General features: G+C 36.9%; 1 protein-coding gene across 8 annotated transcripts in view; it reads left to right on the top strand.

Annotated features, from left to right (window-relative positions):
- Positions 1 to 22,948, top strand: part of pparg (peroxisome proliferator-activated receptor gamma) — a 92,337-nt gene that overhangs the window by 59,673 nt on the left and 9,716 nt on the right. For 4 of the 8 annotated variants that reach the window (XM_057845120.1, XM_057845114.1, XM_057845118.1 and 1 more), the window contains exons 2-8: positions 1,949 to 2,236; positions 3,732 to 3,898; positions 10,398 to 10,536; positions 14,348 to 14,547; positions 19,226 to 19,343; positions 19,654 to 19,838; positions 22,689 to 22,932. In XM_057845120.1, the coding sequence (XP_057701103.1) occupies positions 1,951 to 2,236; positions 3,732 to 3,898; positions 10,398 to 10,536; positions 14,348 to 14,547; positions 19,226 to 19,343; positions 19,654 to 19,838; positions 22,689 to 22,932 (1,339 nt within the window). In that variant the 5' untranslated portion in view covers positions 1,949 to 1,950. Of the gene's footprint in view, positions 1 to 1,945; positions 2,237 to 3,731; positions 3,899 to 10,397; positions 10,537 to 14,347; positions 14,548 to 19,225; positions 19,344 to 19,653; positions 19,839 to 22,688; positions 22,933 to 22,948 lie in introns of all 8 variants that reach the window. The other 4 variants (XM_057845119.1, XM_057845113.1, XM_057845116.1 and 1 more) reach the window with 1 other exon arrangement.

Here is a 22,948-nt window from a genome sequence, read left to right as displayed (position 1 = left end):
AAGATAAGACACAAGATGGATATATACATTCAACATACGGTACATAAGCACTGTATTTCTTTATTATAGCAATAAATTAACAAGATGGCATTACCATTATTAACATTCTGTTAAAGCGATCCATGGATAGAAAGACTTGTAGTTCTTAAAAAACAAGTTATAGAAATTTTATATCAAAACCCCTCTTCCTGTTTTCGTTTTTATAAAATTTGTAAAATTTTCAATCAAAAAATAAACTAGTAGCCCGCCATTGTTAATGTCAATAATTACTTACACAATGTTCATGGATGCTGAAGCCTATAAAATCAGTCACACCCAAGCGCCAGCAGAGGGCGGCAAAACTCCAAAAAACACAACAAGTACACCTTTCACTGTGCTCTCATTTTAATCCGTTTGAGCGGGGCATTTGTGCGTTAATTGTGTCAAATATTTTAACGGGATTTATTTAAAAAATTAATTACTGCTCGTTAACGCGATAATTTTGACAGCCCTAATATATATATATATATATGTATATACATATATATATATGTATATATATGTATATATATGTATATATATGTGTGTGTATGCACATTTCTTTAAAGGTGCCATTTGAATGAAACAGAGGGGATATTTTTTGTTGTTGCTAAATTTAGCCCTCAGCCTAGTTTTGCTAGCAAAATAGCGAGCGTGACTTTGGATGTTTGATCAGAAATCTATAATTTTACAAATAAAGCTTCTGAAATGATTCAATTGAAATAGTTCATTTTCTACATAGCTTCAATTGAGTGGGATCGTTATGATAAACCACTCTGAACGTACGTCATAAAACTGCAAAATCTGATTTCATATATACATACATATACATATATACTAGTACATATATTTTGATTTATTGTGTTTTTTTTTCATTAATTAAAATAAAATTGCCCCCCACAATTGAATTTCCCGCCACTAATACAACTTAACAGATTGGACAGTTACAGTGGAATCGAACCGTTTTTGTTGTTGTTAAATAGTGTCTTTTAATTTAAAAACAACACATGATTAAAGATAGGGAAGGTTTTGAAACTGTTTTTCTCAACAGGAGTCAGATTCATGGACTTTTTCCTTTTAAATGATCCCTGCTAAGAAATCCAGCATAAGCTGGTTTCTGTACCAGCAAGGTTCTGCTGGATTTATTGTGTTTGGGTCTTGCTAGTTCAGAAACCAGCATATATTGGATTTCTTAGCAGGGTGGTGTTTGGAATCATGTTAACGTCCCTGTATTTCTCCTCAATCAATTGATTGTATGTGCTATATTTGTTACATCAGCCTTTAGCTCTCATACTTGCATTGGCTGCCTCTCTACAGTGTCATCATTTTTTACTCAAGTGATCTCCAAACCAACAAGAAGAAAATGTTACTTTTTCCTTCCAATTCCACATTTTAATTGAGTGCTCTTTTCAGGCAGGTGTAATCAAAGCGACAGGATACTAAATAGAATGAGTGACTTATTTCACGGGTCAAAGTCACAAACTTGACACGCACACATTCTGTTGTTTTTGTGTCCTTTGCTTGAGACACCCAAACATCAGCGGGGTAAGACGGCCCCATTACAAGCAGAGTTCGTCTTGTTCCAATTCTTTCCCAATCTTACTCGTTGTCGACCAGATAACAGGCCCACCGCAGAGGCAAATCCGAGGATGTAGGGAGGTTGATCTTGTAATTACATTGTAATTGTATAACATTGCATTCTTGGTAACTCTGAAATAAAATACACAAGTGTGTCTATATCTCTAGCTAGACAGTTCCTCCTTATTTTCTTATCTCACCACCAGCCGCCCCCTCTCCCCACAGTCATTCTCTCTTCCCTGTTTTACATTCTTTTTACTGTTTTTCTTTGAAGCAAGGACACAAGCAGTAAATACGGAAATGTTGTATCAGCTTACACGTCAACGATCCCGTTTCTCTCTCTCCGAAGCAGACATGGTGGACACGCAACAACTCCTAGCCTGGCCCGTGGGCTTCAGTCTGAGCGCTGCCGATCTACCCGAGTTGGACGACAGCTCCCACTCGCTGGACATGAAACACCTGACCACGTTGGACTACGCCTCCATCTCGTCCTCATCTTCCTCTCTATCGCCCTCGCTTATGTCCTCCATGTCCTCCGTCGGCGTGGCCTATGATCCCAGTCCGCCGCAGTGCGAGGACAATCTCACCAACCTGGACTTCACTAGTATGCACAGCTATAGGACTCATGCAGATGTACAGAGTAAGTGACTTCTTCCTAATTCATGTGCTCATGTTGTACATTCTAATAAAAGGTTTAAACATGGCCCACATCAAAAGGTCATGAGATCAAGTTTACATGTTGAAAGATAGCACTTTTTAAAATCAAAATGTAACAGAATATGCAGCAAACCAAGATTTTTTGGTTTTTTTTTTGTTTAATTGTGTTAAAATGCTTAGCATGAGTTGGCTTATAGTAGGTTGCACTGGTTTTATAATCTTACAAAGAATACGAGGTAAAATGGCGTCATTTTGTGCATGTACAGTTAAAATACAATGCATATAAAAACATTCAAGCTTTAAGATGATATGAATTATGATAATTGTGTTAAAAACTATTCATGAGCTATATTGGGAAAAACTGACTGGATGATTTCTTGTGGGGGTTGTGATTTATTGCGAAATACAGCGAGGAAAATAACTATTTGAACACCCTGTGAATTTTGCAAGTTCTCCCACTTAGAAATGATGGGCGGGTTTGAAATTTTTATGGTAGGTGCTTGTCCACTGTGAGAGACAATCTAAAAAAAAAAAATCCCGAAATCACAGTGTATGATTTTTTTTTTTAAACAATTTATTCGTATTATACTGCTGCAAATAGGTATTTGAATCCCCTTAGAAAATTAATGTTATTATTTGGTACAGTAGCCTTTGATTACAATTACAAAGGTCAAACTTTCCTGTAACTTTTCACCAGGTTTGCAGAGAATGCAGCAAAGATTTTGCACCATAGCTACACACAGATATTCTCTGTATCAATCAGGTTACTGGGCTGTCACTAAGAAACACAGAGTTTGAGCTTCCTACAAAGATTTTCTATTGGGTTTGGTTCTGGAGACTGTGTAGGCCCCTGCAGAACCTTGACATGCGTTTTACGAACCCACTCCTTGGTAATTCTGGCTGTCTGCTTCAGCCCATTGTCAGGTAGGAGGACCCAATCAACACCCATTTTCACTGCTCTAGCTGAGGGAATGAGGTTATTCCCCAAAGTCTCACAACACATGGCCCGTTAGTCACCTTTAAAAAGCACCTACCATGAAAACATCAAACCTGTGCATAATTTCTAAGTGGGATAACTTGCAAAATCACTGGATGTTAAAATACTTATTTTCCTCATTGTATTGCGATATTAAAAATAGAAGAATTTTCACCATATTTGAATAGCTCTGTTTGGGAAGACTTTGGTTGACTCACTATGACCATATTGTGTGCATTAGAGATGTCCGATCACATGATCGGATATCGGGCCAATCGCGCCCTTTTTCCGAGGCTCGGAATCGGGTGAAAAGGATCGGGTTTTTTTTTTTTTTTTTTTTTAAATATAAGGGGTATTTGGAGTTAAAGGGTTAATTCTGACTTACGCGGAAATGGGTTACGTCGCCAGTGTAGAAACAGAACTCGTTGGTAACCTGAGGACTACCTAAGAATTGGGGTTCTTAACCACCCGTTCTTTTGACATCAATGCTTGTCTCCGACAGATTCTATAAAGTTGGAGCCAGAGTCACCGCCGCAACACACAGACAGTCCGGTATTCTCCAAGCTCCAGGACGACGCGTCGACAGCCGCACTCAACATAGAGTGTCGCGTGTGTGGAGATAAAGCCTCCGGGTTTCATTACGGCGTCCACGCCTGTGAGGGATGTAAGGTAGTACAGACAGACTGACTATATGATGTTTCACTTAATAAAAATGACAATTAACTAACTCGTTGGCTGCCACTGATAGTGATGGACATCCACTATATCTGGACTGGCAGTGAATGCGTCAGTGCCATTGACACCAATTATTTCAAATTACAGAAGTAACATTTTGACTATCAACTGCACAAGGAATGTTGTATCACTACAGTTTGAACCTCAAGATAAGGTACGAATTGCGATACAAGACTCACGTTAACGATGATGTCATGTATATGGCAATATAGCAATTATCAATAAATGGGTCAGCAAATCATTGTTGATGTTCTACAAAACAACTAATAAATAGAAAAACAAGCTATTTACATGCTTCTACTGTCAATTGGAATGAGTTAATCACTAGTACACACCCAATCCATTTGAACCCAATCCACTTCATACATATCGGACGTCTGTGGCCTTCAGTGGCAACCAATGGCAGAAATGAGTTAATTTCACATCATTTCCTGTTGATTTTCAGTCACTTCCTTTTCCTTTTAAGGAATTTACAGGTCATTTGCTGTTGATTTTGGGGCATTTACAGATTACCTCCTGTTGATTTTGGGTTACTGAAAAGGAGGTGACTCAAGAATGTCGCCAAATTGAATAGCAAGTGACTCAAAATCAATAGAAAGTAACCTGTAAATGGCCGAAAACAAACAGGAAGTGACACCTCCGTGAAGTTGGCCCCCCATCAGACGCAAATTTATAGAAAAATGATGTCATTCGTTTGTGCTGGAAAAAAATTGTTTGTGCTACTATCCTTTTTGAGATATGAAAAATTCTTTTATTGGTCAATCTGAGGTCAACCTTCCCCCCCAGTTTGTTTAAAAATGGCTTAAAATGGTGTCAATAGTTTGTGCTAGTTTTGTGCTGTAAAAGGTTTCGTTTGCTCTGCTATCGTTTTTAAGATATTTACAATTCTTATATTGGTTAATTTGAGGTCAACCAGCCCCCCATTTCGTAAAAAATGGCTAAAAAATGTGTCAATCGTTTGTGCTACGTTTGTGCTGGTTTGTGCTGTAAAAATTTTCGTTTGTGCTTTTATCGTTTTAGAGATATTGAGATATTAATTTTGAGTGATGACGTCACAGACCCCCCCATTTATTGCAAAATAAACCTGAGACGGTGCCATTCCTTTGTGCTAGGTTTGTGCTTGTATAGATATTGAGATATAAATTTCGAGTGAATGAGGGGATATTTATTTCAAGTGATGATTTGAATAGCAGTCGCACACATAGTAACATAAGAAATAACAAAATAAAGAGCAACACTTACGGAAGTTTTTTCAGCACAAACCTAACAAAAAAAACGAACGATAATTTTCTAGGAATGTGCATCTGATGGGGGGCCAACTTCACGGAGATGGAAGTGACCTATAAATGCCCACAAGACTAGTTGTGAATGTGCTGGTTTGAGTGCCAGTCAAAATGAATTGAATGTCTAGTGCCATCAATGGCAGCCAATGAGCTAACGAACAGACTATTCTAATGGAAGATTTTGGTAGCAACCTGTTTGTTCCCTTTTTTCTAAACAGTGACAATTTCTTAAAACGAGATATCGATTCTTGGTGGGAGCATATCGATAACCTTTTGGGCTACAAAGTATCACGAAATATCACCTCTTATCACAAGTGGCAATTAAATCTTAGCCCGAGCTGCATTAGTCATATTCTTTAAAGTCAAACTTTAACATTAAACAAGGAAAAGGAAAATCAACATATACAGTAAGATACGATGACCTCTGCTATTTTATTGTGAAAGTTATGTGACTCTTTTGCATTCGTGAAATCATGGATCATTGTCTGGTGAAAAATAATTGGTTTGGTAAAGGGATGCTTTCAATTTCTTTTCCAAAAGACATAGTTTGCATTTTGTTTGTATTATAATGTTTTTAATGTAAAATGAATAGATTCACATGTTGTCAGTTGCATTCTGTGGCAAAGTGTAAGGAAGCGTCATTGTTCTTAAGTCTCGGGGGGTTTGTGGAGGGATTCGCCAGATGCATAGGTCAGCCAAGGAGGCAAACATTTTAATTGTTTTGAAAGAGAAAACATTCTTTTAAGGCGGCGTCTCAACTCACTTTAACTTCCTTCTCCTTTAAATAACGCACAATTTGAAAAGTAAAATTAAAAAAGGAACAGCTGCTGCCTGAAAGAATGAGGATGCTGCTTAAAAATACAGATTCAGAGACAATTCTACCAGAATGCAGTGGTGGATGAAGTACTCACTTTTTTTTTTTTTTTTTATCTAAGTAAAAGTACAGATTAGGCATGTGCCGGTATGAGATTCTGAAGGTATGATAACCTTATGCAAAAATTTCATGGTATCACGGTATTGCAATTATAGCTCTAAAATGTGTTACTTTGAGAAGAAAATAACTTTTATTTTTCAAAACATGTCAGTAATCTGGAACATAAGTATAATTTAAAATAAATTAAAAAACAAAAACAAAAATTATGAAATATTCTAAATAAAATTAAAATAGATCATCGAAGTCCTTTAGGTGAGCCCAAACCGCAGCTCAACATTATTATCATCAGAACAAAAATAATTGAATTATTTTCAATAAAAAGCACATGTGTATGACTTGTATCATGTTTACATTATACACACACTCTTTCTCAACAGTTGCTAAAGAGAAAAAAAACATGTTTTGCCACCGCTAGACACACTAAACACACTGAAGTTAACTCTCGTAGCTGGTGGGAAACGTTCATGACAGCGTTTACTAGCCTTTAATTTTGTATAAATACGAAATCGTATTGGAGGTATTGCCTCCTCGGCAGCCACCCTCCGCAAACATGTTTTACATGTCGGTTGGCCTTTCTCGTTGGTCATCTGTAACTTTTCTGTAGCCGAAGTATTCCCATACTGCCGATTTCGTTTTCTTTGATGAGGTAAAAAGTTCAATAGTTTCACCTTCTCTAGCCATCGTGTAGCACAGCTGACTCACTGACACTGAGCAACAACCGGTAGGGGAGGGTTGAGCCTTACAGCTGCAAGCGAGGGATTTCTCCATGCATTTTTGGGACATAAAAATAGCTAAAACCTTAGGGATGGTATGACAGAAAATTTTGGTGGTTTTGAAATCGGTAATCGGCACATGTTTAGTACAGACACGGGTGTAAAAAATTACTTAAGTAAAAGTACAAGTACAAGTCAAGTAAAAGTATAAAAGCACTTGCTTTTAAATTTACTTTATTTTCTCCCGATGCAAAAATGTGTGTGTGTTTACATATATGAATATATATTTATTTTTTAATGTATTTTTTTCCCTTAATATACAGTACAGGCCAAAAATTTGGACACACCTCATTCAATGCAACACAAATGAAGGTCCCAAGCAATAAATTCCACTAATCAACCCTCTTGTAGCTCATCAAGAAAATGGCAAGAGTGCAAAAAAGTAATCAGAGCAAATGGTGGCTGCTTTAAAGATGCTAAAATATTATACATGTTTTTAGTTATTTCACCTTTGTGGTACATAATTCCACACGTGTTCATTCATAGTTGTATTATTTTCAGTGAGAATTTATAATGTAAACAGTCACAAAAATAAATAAAACGCACGGATGAGAAGGTGTGCCTAAATCTTTGGTCTTTCCTGAATATAAATACATATATACCAAGGGCGTAGGTTTGGTCGCAACATTGGTAGGGATGCCATAACAGCATAACCTGCATACACTTTTTGCTGGGGACGGGACATTAATAAGACCAAACACATTGGGTGAACGGGGGTCAGGGCTACATTCCTCACGAATATGCTGATGCTTACGTAAAAATGAAAAAAGTTAAAATTGTTATTTTCAAGGGAGAAAATGGGAGGGAAATCCCTCTTTTTTTGATACAAAGGAAATTTACAGTGGTTGTGTTTTTGTGTGTGTTATTTATTTATTTACTGGGGGGAGGGGTTAAAGAAATGTCGGCATATAGGCTGCAAAAGAAATTATTTTTAAATGAATGATGGATAAAATAAATGAATATATTTTTAGTAATGAATTAATGCATAAGAATAAATGCATAATTGAATTAACGTTAACAGTAGAAAACATGTACAGTACAGGGGGACACTTATCTCTAAGCTGCTTCCTACTCGAGTTTTGCAGGTTAGCAAGTTCACACAATTTAATGTTATGCTAACTTTGATGCAGGTCGGACTTTCAGTAGCAAAATTAGTGTTGGTTCCCCACCTTCACAACATTAACGTCTACTTATAGTGGCTGCTGCTGCGGCTGGCCGAAAAAAAATTCTAATATCCCTCTTCTTTGAAGGGGGTGGAGGAGGTGGCATGTTGACATGTATTTCTGTCAGGGTCGTGTGAGTGTGCGTCTTTGTGTGTTCTAGTCATCAGCCAATCAAGTGTGCGTTTGAGGGGTAAAAATGGACCAGCACATTCAGCAAGTGAAAAGGGGTAAATGTAAGTCTGAACAAAATGAAAATACAGTATTTCACTTAATAACGGAAGGGTCATTTCTTTTATTACAACATATGGGAAGACATTTTAAATCATTATCATTAATAATTATCATCAATTATAATCATTATTTAATTCAAATAAAATTGCTTAAAAGTTGGTTGGGACAATTTGAGCATCCTGAAAAGTTGGTAGTGTTATGTCCCTACCGTCCCTATGCAAACCTACGCCCTTGATATATACACGCATACATGCATGCAAACAAAAATACAGTACATGCATACATACAGTACATACACGCATACATGCATACATACAGTGGGGAGAACAAGTATTTGATACACAGTCAATGGGAAAACCCATTGGCAGTGTATCAAATACTTGTTCTCCCCACTGTACATACATTCACACTAGAGATGTGCAAAATTTCCGATTCTTAGATTATTGGCGATTCGGCCTTGGAAGATTCGAGAACAATTCACAAACATCCAGATTCAGATTATTGAATTATACAAGGTAAAGCGGAACTAAAACACAGTCAGTGCAGTTTTTGGGACGCACTGAGGAATGGATAGACAGTAAATATCCTGTTCAACTCATGCCGCTAGATAAAAAAACAATAATACCTGACTGTGGCTGACAGCCGCTACAAAAAACGCCCAGTTGCTAGTTGCTACAAACATAGGGCCACATACGGCTACGGTAGATATCACATATATGTAGAACTAGATGCGAAATGACAGACGACGGCGGCGTTAGAACATGTATTAGAGAACTAGATGCGAAATGACAGACTTGCCGGCGTTAGTCAACAGCCGCCATCTTAAAGCAGTACACTTCTCTTGAAGGCTCTGTTGTAGCGAACCTAATTAATTTTTTATCTAAATACTCCTAAATCGGCACAATCTTGACTTGAATCTATCTTTAAATGATGTAACAGTTTTAAAACTTTGACAGGTCGAAAGTAGACTGAAGGGAAATTATGGAATAACGGGAGCAATTTTAACAACTTTAACGGTTGATTCACAACATTAAATTAAATGAATGTAGTTTAAAGCTGCTGATGCAGAATAGGGACTTGAGTATTTTATTAACTGTTATCAACTGTTAACTTGATACTGAAATAGTAGTTTGGTTTAGCCTGAGAGGATTTTTGAACAATTTTGGAACTAATGTACAAAACATTAAAAGCAGGGTGGGGGGTGCATTAGTAATTGATTTATAATCGAATCAGAGCCTCTGAATCTTAATCATGATTGAATCGTTAGGTACCCAAAGAGTTCCATCTCTAATACATACATACAGAAATCTGAGTCAATATTGACAAAAAAAGAACCAAAAAATTTTTTATTTAAAACTTTGCAGAATGGATAAAACAAGCAATAACATTGACTGCACTGTAAACAGAAGCTTAAGCTCAATAACCCATATAACGCCACCTACTGTACAAGAGTGTCGCGGTTTCTATTAGTCAATATCTTGTTCACATGCCTAATCTGCTTGTACTCGTGTTGCTGCCTCTGGTGCTCTGTTACAGTATAGTTGCATGTAGCTTATTGATGCCAGAGGCATCAAAAGGAAACTATAAATTCACAATGAGAAAAGTAGAAAACAAACAAAGGTAAGGTGTAACGCAGGCGACACTTTGAAAAGTAATGGAGTAAAAAGTACAGATACCTGCTGTAACATATAGTGAAGTAAATGTAAAACGTAACACTTCATATTCGTACTGAAGTATTGATACAAAAAATGTACTTGAGTACAGTAACGAAGTACTTTTACTTCGTTACATTCCACCACTGCCAGAGAGTAAAATGAAGTGTGGCCTAAACTAACACATACTGTACAACTGCTTTGCCCATTTGAACTCAGCCGCAACTGCCAAATCACGTACACATTTCTCAGATGCCAAAAACAAAAAACAAATAAAAACAACTAATTCTTTAATAGTTACAAATAGCTTTTGGTAGACACCACATCAGTTTTCCAACCAGGTATGAGACTTTTTATATCAGAGTTACAGTATTAAATATTTGTTTCTTTCTTACAGGGTTTCTTCAGGCGCACCATCAGGTTAAAGCTGGTATATGATCATTGCGACCTCCATTGTCGCATTCACAAGAAGTCCCGCAACAAATGTCAGTACTGTCGTTTTCAGAAGTGCCTGAATGTCGGCATGTCACATAATGGTAAGACAACATCTTGAGTTAGTAAAACAACAATAAGCAGAACATACAGGCTGCGTAGAACTTTGCTGAACATTAAAAAAAGGATTTGATTAATTTCATTATTTGTTTGTTTGTGTGTTTTTTTATTTATTTAGAAGTGTTTGTTTGTTTGTTTGTTTGTTTGTTTGTTTGTTTGTTTTATAATCATTAAATATGGGGAAAATGCCATTATAGTGTTGTTTTAAATATAGTCAATTAACATTTTCAACAGAACAGAGTAAACAGATAAATAGTACAGGTCAGTGACCTCCGTGAAGTTGGCCCCACATCAGACGCAAATTTATGATGTCAATTGTTTGTGCTACGTTTGTGCTTGTTTGTGCTGTAAAAAGGTTAGTTTGTGCTGCTATCATTTTTAAGGTATTTAAAACTCTTTTATTGGTCAATGTGAGGTCAACCAGCCCCTCCCCCACCCCCATTTGGATAATAATGGCTAAAAAACTGTGTCAATCGATTATGCTTCGTATCTGCTGGTTTGCATCGGTTTTGAAAAATTGAAATATTACTTTCAAGTGATGACGTCACGCAACCCCCAATTTATTGCAAAATGGACCAGAAATGGTGACATTCATTTATGCCACGTTTGTGCGGTAAAAATTTTTGTTTGAGCTGCTATCACTTTAGAGATAATGAGATATTAATTTTGAGTGATGATGTCAATCGCAGCTCCTCAATATATATAAAACTATGGCATCAAAACCGAAAATTTTTAAAGCACAAACTGAGCATAAACGAATGACACCATTTCGGTTCTGTTTTGCAATAAAAGGGGGGCTGAGTGACATCTACAGTCAAAATGAATCTCTCAATATCTCAAAAATGATGGCAGCACAAACAAATCTTTTTACAGCACAAACGAAGCATAAATGATTGACACCCTTTTTTAGCCATTCTTAATTTAAAAGAATTGCAAATATCTTAAAATCGATAGCAGCACAAATTAAACTTTTTACAACACAATACAGCACAAGTGATTTACATCATTTTTATATAAATTTGCGTCTGATGGGGGTTGTACTACCTAAGTGTTGTGCGCAGCAGTGCATATAGTGTGGATACATTTTTAAAATAAATAAATAAATGAATAAATAAATAACAAAACATAGCTGCCTGACAGGCATTAATTCCTTCCTTGTAAACATTAACATTTTACTGAGAAAAAATCTTGTATGCATTAAACATAGAGACATAAAGGAACAAAGCATACTGTATTTATGAAAAGAAAAACTGTACTCATGGAAATTAATGAAAAAATTGCCAAACAACACTAAATCTTTTTGTACTTTCACTATCCCCATTGATTTTTTTAAATCTATGTTCTGAATTTGCATTCACTGAGACAGTTACATCTCTTGAGCATCAAATCAGTATCAAATTACAATAAGTACCATCATATTTGGAAAATATATTGAGTCACTGGAAACGAAGCTGACAGTAACACTAACACTAATAGCATTAGCATAACATTAACATTAGCTTGTGACATTGTATGGTGCATAATAACAAACAGGCTGCTGTCGCAGTACTTTTATTTAACTCAGTGAGGCATGGGCCTTGTCACATATGAACACAGTGGTACCTTACGAAATTAATTGGTTCTGGGAGTAGTTTCGTAGCTTGAAAATTTTGTAAGTAGAGACGCGCTTTCCGTGTAAATGCCCTAATCGGTTCCAAGCCCCCCAAAATTTCAGACATAAATCTTTCGTAATGCATAACAATGCATCAAAACAGTTAAGAAATACATGTTGCAATTCGATTATTGCACAATAAATATAAATTGAGAGTTGTGCATAATGTAAAAAACCAAGAATAAAGTAAAGAGTAAAAGTTAAAAACAAACAAAGAAATAACAATCAAAACACATCTCTAATATTTAGTAGCACCAGCTCTAGCTTTTATGACAGCTTGCAGTCTCTGAGGCATGGACTTGATGAGTGACCAACAGTATTCTTCATCAATTTGGTGCCAACTCTCTTTGATTGCTTTTCCAGATCATCCTTGCAGGTCGAAGCCTTGCTGTGGATCTTTTTTTTTTTCAATTTCCACCACAGGTTTTAGATAGGGTTGAGATCTGGGCTATTTGCAGGCCATGACATTGACTGGATGAGTCTTTCTCCGTGGAATACTTTAACAGTTTTAGCTCTGTGGGTCAAGAATCTGCTTTGCTTGTCTGCATTGGACAAGGTGATGATGCTGGAACTTTTATTTGGTGCTGTTCCAGTGAGATTTACAAAAAAAAAAAAATTATCTGAGTTTGTTCTACTTGTACAATGATTAAAACGTCTGAGTGAGTGCTCGTCCGAGACGGATGATTCCATAGTTTTTGCCAGGGGTTGTATGAATGAGGGCTTATGACAGATGTCATTGAGTGTTATTTAATAAATTATGTCACTTTTGATGCAATATTGAGATTTTTTTTTCAAATTTTCAAACCTCAAACAGCCTCAAACTTTTGTTTGGTGCTGTTCCAGTGAGATTTACAAAGATGACTGCCTGAAGAAGACATCAAAATTCCCTCAGTCCTTGATGATATGGGGCTGCATGTCAGGCAAAGGCACTGGGGAGATAACTGTTGTTAAATCTTCAATAAATGCACAAGTTTACATTGAAATTTTAGACAGCTTTCTTATCCCTTTAATTGAAAATATGTTTATCTATTGCAAGATGACAATGCGTCATGCCACAGAGCTAAAACTGTTAAAGCATTTCTTGGAGAAAGACACTTCCAGTCAATGTCATGGCCTACATATAGCCCAGATCTCAACCCTATTGATAACCTGTGGTGGAAATTGAAAAAAAATGGTCACAGCAAGGCTCCGACCTGCAAGGATGATCTAGCAACTGCAATCAAAGAGAGTTGGCACCAAATTGATGAAGAATACTCATCAAGTCCATGCCTCAGAGACTGCAAGCTGTCATAAAAGCCAGAGGTGGTGCTACTAAATACGAAAGATGTTTTGATTGTTATTTCTTTGTTTGTTTCTCATGATTCCATATTTTTTTCCTCAGAATGCAGTGATTCCATATATATTTCCCTGCACTTGCTCTATAAAATTAACATTTACTGACCACCACAATGTTTTTTATTCATTTCTTTTAGTGTTTCTGAATGCTAGAGAGTTGCACTTTTGAACTTATTCATTATTTTTCAAGCTTTTATCTGAGTTTGTTCTACATGATAAAATGTCTGAGTGAGTGCTCATCCGAGACTGGTGATTCCATACTTTTTGCTGGAGGTTGTTTTCATGACAAGTGTCATGTCATCATTATGACACCGAGTTCAAATAAAATGTAAATGACTCTTGATCAGAGCTGTTCTATACAGTATATATTTCCTGAAGGAACTGAATAAGATACATGCAAATAGTGAAAAACACACACTGAAATACTTTTCATTACATATCCTTTATATTTGCTGGCAGGAGGCTTACCTCTATTCATTAAATGACAGTGATTAAGAGTTGTCCAGGCACATCTCTGTTGCCTGCTTATTAAAAATACCCTAATGGTTGGCAGCAGACATCAAAAGACAAAAGTACAATGGGTCATTAATTAGAGTGATTAGGGCCCAGCATGCATTTAATCCTTTTTAAAATAGCTTTTTTATCCTTTTTCTTCCATTTTGCAGGGACTTTGCTCTCTGTAAATTTGCTGAAAATTCATACCCCGAAACCTGTTGCAGTTCTCATTTTTGATCATATTTTTGTGATTTGTGCTTGTCTGTTTTGCTTCTAACATGTTCTTGGTTTTCTTGGCTCGTCTCATTTTGCAGCTATTCGTTTTGGAAGAATGCCCCAGGCTGAGAAGGAGAAACTACTGGCGGAGTTTTCGTCCGACATGGAGCACATTCACCCGGAGGCAGCCGATCTGAGGGCCTTGGCCAAACATTTGTATGAGGCCTATCTCAAGTACTTCCCCCTTACCAAGGCCAAGGCCAGGGCCATCCTCTCTGGCAAGACTGGAGACAATGCAGTAAGCAATGCTTTCAGCGTTTAATTGTTTGCAACTTTAATTTAACGGTAGCTGGAATGTACAAAGTCCAAAACAATCTGAACGCTTCAAACACTCTACTGCAGTGGTTCTTAACTGGTGGTTCGGCGAGTAAGCCTCAGGGGTTCGGTGAAGGTTAAGAAACCGAGAGCCCTATTTTGTACGGATGCGACAATAAAATGAGAATATAGACATGCAAAAAAAGTGAAAATGTGAAAATGAAATGAGTTAAATTTCTTTTCCAACATGAAAATCAACAGCAAAAGGCAAAATTATTTGTAATAAATTTGAAATCTGGAAGAAATTTGAACAGGAATACACTTAGACCGGGGGTCAGCAACCCGTGGCTCTTTAGCGCTGCCTTAGTGGCGTTTTCAAAAATGTTTGAAAATGGTAAAAGATGAGGGAGAGAAATATATTTTTAGTTTTGATATAGTTTCTGTAGGAGGGCAAACACGACACAAACATTCTTCTAATTCGTTAAAATTGTAATGAAGTTAAACTGCAGGGAAAATACACATTTACCATATTTTCCGTGCTATAAGGTGCATCGGAGTTTAAGGCGCACCTTCAATGAATGGCCTATTTTAAAAATGTTTTCATGCATAGGGCGCATTGCATTATAAGGCGCAGTAGTAGTAGAAGTAGTAGTAGTTGTGGTTGGCGTTGCGTATTGCACCCAAGATTGCACCAAGATTGAGCTGAGCTAAATGGAATTTCATGTCATGATTAACCAATATTGATCCATATATATATATATATATATATATATATATATATATATATATATATATATATATATATATATATATATATATATATATATATATATATATATATATATATATAAAGGCACATCGGAATATAAGGCGCACTGTCAGCTTTTGGTGAAGGCTTTCAGGTGCACCTTATATTGTGGAAATTACGGTAATCACGAATGCTCATTATGTATTTGTAGTTAACTTAATAATTTTGATACTAGGCTAATATAGCTAATATTGATACAAACAATGGCCTTCATTATTAGGCTTATATAAGGCTTTCAATTTTTTGTGGCTCCAGACATATATACAGTATATACACACACACACACACACACACACACACACACACATATATATGTATATATGTGTGTGTGTGTGTGTGTGTATATATGTATATGTGTATATATATATATATATATATATATATATATATATATATATATATATATATATATATATATATATATATATATATATATATATATATTAGGGCTGTCAGACGATTAAAATTTTTAATCGAGTTAATTACAGCTTAAAAATTAATTAATCGTAATTAATCGCAATTCAAACCATCTATAAAATATGCCATATTTTTCTGTAAATTATATATATATATTCTGTAAAATAATTTGTTGGAATGGAAAGATAAGACACAAGATGGATATATACATTCAACATACGGTAAATAAGGACTGTAGTGGGCATTTCACTCTACTGTCATTTAAATCTGTCTATGCTGTCCTCACTCCGAAGCGTCTACTTTTTCCAAAGCTAGACAGCTAGTGAACGACGCCTTAATAATCAGACTTCTTCCTTTTTCATCTGATTTATTAATAAAATGGCCTCAAACCACTGTCCTCTTTAGACCGTAGTGAAACTACAAAAAAAAGTACACAAGCATTGCATTAGCAACAACGTTAGCTTAGCACGCTATACAGGTTCACTAAACATAAACAAAAAGCGTCTCATACAAAAAATATAACATTTCGCTTACTAACATAATATGTACATTCTTTACAACAACCATACTTACGGACAAATCTTGTCCAAGGATCATATAAGCACAACATTACAACGTAGGCGTCAGCCCGAGACGTCGTGCAGCCATATTGAACTGGCAAGAAAGCAATAAACCATGTCGCAAAGCGACCACAAGAGTTCGCTGTTAGACAGCACAAAAAACCTTGCTGTAAAACTTACCAAAAGGCAGAATACTGTCTGAGCGGGACATGTGCGTTAATTGCGTCAAATATTTTAACGTGATTAATTTAAAAAATTAATTACCGCGCGTCAACGCGATAATTTTGACAGCCCTAATATATATATGTATATATATGTATATGTATATATATATATGTGTGTGTGTATATATATATATATATATATATATATATATATATATATATTGTTTTTTGTTTTGTTTTTTTGCTACAGTATGGCTCTTTCAACATTTTGGGTTGCTGGCTCCTGACCTAGACATTAGATTGCTAGGTTTTGAATTAGTTAAAAAATGGCTTGATGAAATTCCTAAGGGTTCGGTGAATGAACCTGTGAAACCCATGGGATTCGGTAACTTTAGCAAGGTTAAGAACCACTGCTCTACTGTAAATCTTATAGAAATTGGGAGGATGGTATAATACATGAGTGCAATATATTAGGAAGGTTATAGATAAAATGGAGCTATTCATGTTCACTTCCACCTCTGAAAATTTCAGCTCAATAGCCATAATTTTTTGATTTTATGGATGTATGCCTCCATCATTCCTGTCTAGTGTTTACACATTCTCCGTGCTTGCATAGGCTTTCTCCGAGTCAGAGGGGAAAGAGCTGCAAGCCTGCGCGTACGTTTGTTGCTTGTGAAACATCCACATAGGCAACACCTGTATATAACACTTTTTGTACTGTTTATTGTGCGTTTTCAATTGCGGGCAGTTCTGAGCGAAATATGGGCGGCACTATCTTGGAAAATTTCTGCTTCGAACTTCCGGTTTAGAAAAAAACCTCATGAGTTGCGGTTGAAGTTAGCGGTGTGTTGACAAAGGTAAAACTGTACAATCAAGCCAGTGGGATCCACGGAATCTCCAAAAATGGATTCAGCACGACGTAGATGAGACGGAGATGAGATTCTATGATTGTTCTTATCACTTCGTTGATCATTCGTGGACAAAATTATAATAACCTGTCAGCCTGTGTTGACGTGAGGATATAATTTTATACGCCAGCCACCTGAGTGACCAAAATTAGGTGAAATTACAAATAATACTACATTTGCCGAATGCAGAAGTGCTGACACAGATTTTGTCGTTTCAAGGAAATACTACAAGGTATGTACATACAAACAAAAATAGTATGTCATTCTTTTTTATTGCAGATAATGATCGCAATAAAACATGTGGACAACATGCTTCCATTTCTTGTTTTATTTAAAACAATTGGTGCATGTGCAAGATAGGTCAATATATCACAATTTATAAAATTATTACAAAATATTAACAGAGGTTGAGCATACGAGGAATGTGTTATCAGAAACAGAGCTTAAGGGAACTCGTTCGTAACCCGGGGACTACCTGTGCTAATTATCTAGTTTTGTCATTGCACCTCAAAACACAAGGAGTAACCTGAAAGATGAATGTACTACATGCAGTCATTTTAATACTCAAATAATGTAAATGTTCATCACAATCCTAACTACTGTCAATTCATGTGTAGTCACTTTAACAGTTAGTAACAGGCTTGGTAGCAGAGGAGGAAGAGCAGCAACAGCATTATCTGTAGCTTGTCTCTGTCAAGTCAGAAGGGTTCAAGGCTCTTCAGTCAGCTTGTTATGACTGTTCACAACAGTGATAGCTGCCGAATGGTTCCAAATCATCGTCTTGTTCCAGGGAGTCTTGCTGTGCTTTTTTTGACCCTTAAACCCGCCATGGGTGTTCCTCAATTGCACAGGTTGCAAAAACTGAAAGCACATCTACGGTTTATTAACACAATATCCAACACGATAAATGTTTATTGTACACACATCAACTATATGTAAAACAATGGCCAAGAATGGTGTTCATGGAAGACTCCACGGAGGAAGCCACTGCTGTCTTAAAAAAAAACATTATTGCTCATTCAATGTTCGCAAAAAGGCACTTGGACACTCCACGGAAATTTTGGTAAAAGTTGAATTGTTTGGGAGTAACACACAACGTCATGTCAGGAAAAATGGAACAGCTCACCAACATCAACATCTCATCCCCACCGTGAAGCATCGAGAAGGGACCATCATGATTTGGGGCTGTTTTGCTACCTCAGGGCCTGGACAAGTGCATGATTAATGGAAGAATGAATTCAAAAGTTTATCAGGATGTTTTGCAGAAAACCTGAGGCCATCTGTTAAACAGTTGATGCTAAAACGAGGATGGATGGTGCAACAAGATTGATCCAAAACACAAAATTAAATAAACTTCAGAAGAACAAAATACACGTTCTGGAGTGGCCAAGTCAAAGTCCAGACTTGAACCGTATTGAGATGCTGTGGCATGATCATTCATTCAGAGAAGATTAGTCCTGATCGATCTGCAGCTACAGGAAGTGTCTGGTTGAAGTACGTAATTGCTGCCAAAGGGGGGGCACAAAATATTAAATGTGATGGTTCACTTACTTATTTTTCACCCTTGTCATTATTTGCATACTACCCTCATCAAAATATGAAAACCTATAAATATTTGGGTAGTTTTAGTTAAAGCACCGTTTTTTCATCTGTGTGATTATGACACAGATCTGATCACATTTGATGGTGATTTTATGCAGAAATCTGAGAAATTCCAAGAGGTTTAGATACTTTTTCATACCATCTCTAATGCTGTTTGTCATTCATTTATTCATTCATCTCAATTCCATCTTATGTCCCACAGCCTTTTGTCATCCATGATTTGAAGTCTCTGATGGAAGGCGAACAATTCATTAACTGCAGACAGATGCCCATTCAGGAGCACCAACAGCAGACGTCGATCCATTCCGCCACAAATGGAGGTGAGTTGGTCACGACCGACAACCACAGCAACCACTTTTGAAGGTTGTATCTACCATAACAAAGTGATACGGTAAAATATGCACATCATAACAAGAGAGTGCACATACAGATGGTATTGAAAAGCAAAAGTGGTAACTGTAAGTTAGAATTTTTGCCAGCAAACTAACACCAGAAAAAAAATACAAAATTACAATACAATGAATAAATACAGTTATTTCCTGGAAAATGTAACCTACAATGTGAAATGCCTTCATTTATTGATGATTTTTTTCCCTAACAAATGTCCAAACTACATGTTCTCATTAATAGGTGCTTTTCCGGGGTCAGACTATGGCTTTGTAGGAATGACAAGCGTCACAGACCACGGAACGACAAATGCAGTCGAGCTCCGTTTTTTCCACAGCTGCCAGTCCCGCTCAGCTGAAGCAGTGAGGGAAGTTACCGAGTTTGCCAAGAGCATTCCGGGATTTGTCGACCTGGATCTCAATGATCAGGTGAGGTCCAAACTAGTGTCATAGACTTCATAATATATTGACCGGACACGGGGCTTGGGGCCGATTAATAGGGGGCCTGCAATGTTGGCGTGGCCATCCAAGCTGACCAAGTGGAATCACAAAAAGAGCTTTTTTCGTTGAAAATTCTTGTAAATAAATGCTTAAATCCCTGGATTCTTTATAGATGTGGATGTAAAACCGTCTCGATTCTTGATTAAAAGAAAAAAAAAAAATGTGTGGCATTTATTTTATGTAAATATGTCAAAGCACGATGCTCGTCTGTTAGTAGCTAGCAGCCGCCTTATGTAAACAAAGATTTTCCGGTGAAAATTCTTGTGAATAACTGCTTAAATCCCTGAATTCTTTACAGATATGGACATAAAACAGTCTCGATTGTTGGTTAAAAGCAAAAAAAAACAAACAAAAAAAACATGCAGTTAGCATTTATTTTATGTAAATATTACGAACCATGATACTAGTCAGTAAGCAAATGTAGCGGCAGCCTTATGTAAACAGAGCTTTTCCGGTGAAAATTCTTGGGAATACATGCTTAAATCCCTGAATTCCTTACAGATATGGACGTAAAACAGTCTCGATTTTTGGTTAAAAGCAAAAAAAAAAAAAAAAAAAAAAAAAAACGTGCAGTTAGCATTTATTTCACGTAAATATGTCAAAGTACGATGCTAGTCTGTTAGTCAATGTGGTGGCCGCCTTATGTAAACAGAGCTTTTCCGGTTTAAATTCTTGTGAATAAATGCTAAAATCCCTGAATTCTTTACAGATATGGACGTAAAACAGTCTCGATTGTTGGGTAAAAGCAAAAAACAAGACAAAAAAACATGCAGTTAGCATTTATTTTATGTAAATATTGCGAACCATGATGCTAGTCGTTAAGCAAATGTTGCGGCCGCCTTATGTAAACAGAGCTTTTCCGGTGAAAATTCTTGGGAATAAATGCTTAAATCCCTGAATTCTTTACAGATATGGACGTAAAACAGTCTCGATTTTTGGTTAAAAGCAAATTTAAAAAACCTGCAGTTAGCATTTATTTTAAGTAAATATGTCGAAGTACGATGCTAGTCTGTTAGTCAATGTGGTGTCCGCTTTATGTATACAGAGCTTTTTCGGTTAAAATTCTTGTGAATAAAGGCTTAAATCCCTGAAGTCTTTATAGACATGGACGTAAAACAGTCTTGATTCTTTGTTAAAAGAGAAAAAAAACGGGCAGTTAGCATTTATCTTACGTAAATATGTCGAAGTACGATGCTAGTCTGTTAGTCAATGTGGTGTCCGCTTTATGTAAACAGAGCTTTTTCGGTTAAAATTCTTGTGAATAAATGCTTAAATCCCTGAATTCTTTATAGACATGGACGTGAAACAGTCTTGATTCTTTGTTAAAAGAGCAAAAAAACGGGCAGTTAGCATTTATCTTACGTAAATATGTCGAAGTACGATGCTAGTCTGTTAGTCAGTGGCGGCAGCCTTACAACAAAGAGCTTATTACGTTGAAAATTCTTGTGAAAAAATGAAAAATATAATAATTACCTTGAATCCTCGAACAAATCACTCCTGACACAATCCTTCCTGTTTGTACAGTAATCGGTGCAGCTTTCGTACTTTTTCAACCTAAATCCGGCGTTGTATCGCTGCATGTGTCACTGCGACCGACTGCGAATAACTGAAGCGGATTGTGGCATAGCCCCCTACTTGAAGGCGTGGTGCAGTGAAGATCGAATCTGACCTCTCAATATCGTTATGAAGTCTATGCTGGTGTTTTATTAAGTATTTTTTAATCCTTCAGCATATATCTTGCACCTTGCTATTTTTTCTCCATTGTTGCGTTCAGACCCGGCACAATTGGTTTGAAATTAAATGAACCTGAAGCACTAATTCCCTATATCAGGGGTCATCAACCTGCGGCTCCAGAGCCACATGCGGCTCGTTGAACCCTCTGATTCTGCTCAGTTGTATATGAAATACATGAATATTTGATATTATTATCTTCCCTTTACTACAGTGGTCAGCAACCTGCGGCTCTTTGAACCCTCTGATGCGGCTCAGTTTTATACATTAATATTTGAAATTATTTTCTTCCCTTCAGTAGGTAGACCAAGTCTGGCTCACTATTTTGTGTGTTCACACTTCACTCACGCAGGTCATGCCATTCACAGGTGAAACAACTTCCAGGCACGCCCTCTGAGGTGCAACCGTGACTTTACATAGTTGGTGAAATCATGACCTGCGAGAGTATTCAGAGAATAAAAATGTGTATAAAGTGACCACTTATTCTCCTTAATAAAAGGGTCAAACATTTCAAGTGTCAATGTGTGCGTGCCGCTCCCAGTGTTGTCTTTTCTGTGGAAACGTGGTCGAAATGGCTCTTTGAGTGTTAAAAGTTGCCGACCCCTGCCTTATAATTAACATAAACATAACATAATAAACATCTGTTTTTCAGTCATCTTCGCTAACCTGTGGGCTTATCATTTCCAGCACAAATCTAGTGCAGCTACGCCATTATCGAAAGCAAGCGCACATTGATAAAAAAAAAAATTAGGTGCTAGATGCTAGCTCCAATGGATTTCAATGACAACTTTCTATCCAGTATCATTATTTTATCTATAGAGTAGACAGGCTTATTGATGTATCAAGAGACACAGGCAAAAATATCTATTATTTCTCTGCTGCCTGGTAGTAAATGCGCCACAGACCGGTACTGCTCCCCAGCCTCGTGGTCGGGGATCCCTGGTCTAGACAATATTATCTCTTCATATTCACTTTGCTGCGAGAACTTCTTCGTAGCTGTACTTATCCAGGCTTGTTGAATTCTATCCTTTTTTTCTTTCTTACCAGGTAACATTGCTCAAATACGGCGTGATCGAAGTCCTCATCATCATGATGGCGCCCTTGATGAACAAAGACGGAACCCTGATTTCGTACGGCCAGATCTTCATGACGCGAGAGTTCCTCAAAAGTCTCCGGAAGCCCTTTTGCCACCTGCTGGAGCCCAAGTTCGAGTTCTCTGTCAAGTTCAATATGCTAGAACTGGACGACAGCGACATGGCGCTATTTCTGGCAGTCATTATCCTTAGCGGAGGTGAGTGGTCTCTGGA

The sequence above is a fragment of the Corythoichthys intestinalis genome, chromosome 9, assembly GCF_030265065.1.
Source record: "Corythoichthys intestinalis isolate RoL2023-P3 chromosome 9, ASM3026506v1, whole genome shotgun sequence".
Taxonomy (NCBI): domain Eukaryota; kingdom Metazoa; phylum Chordata; class Actinopteri; order Syngnathiformes; family Syngnathidae; genus Corythoichthys; species Corythoichthys intestinalis.
Note: the sequence above shows the minus strand (reverse complement) of the source record. Positions and strands in the feature narration are given on the sequence as shown.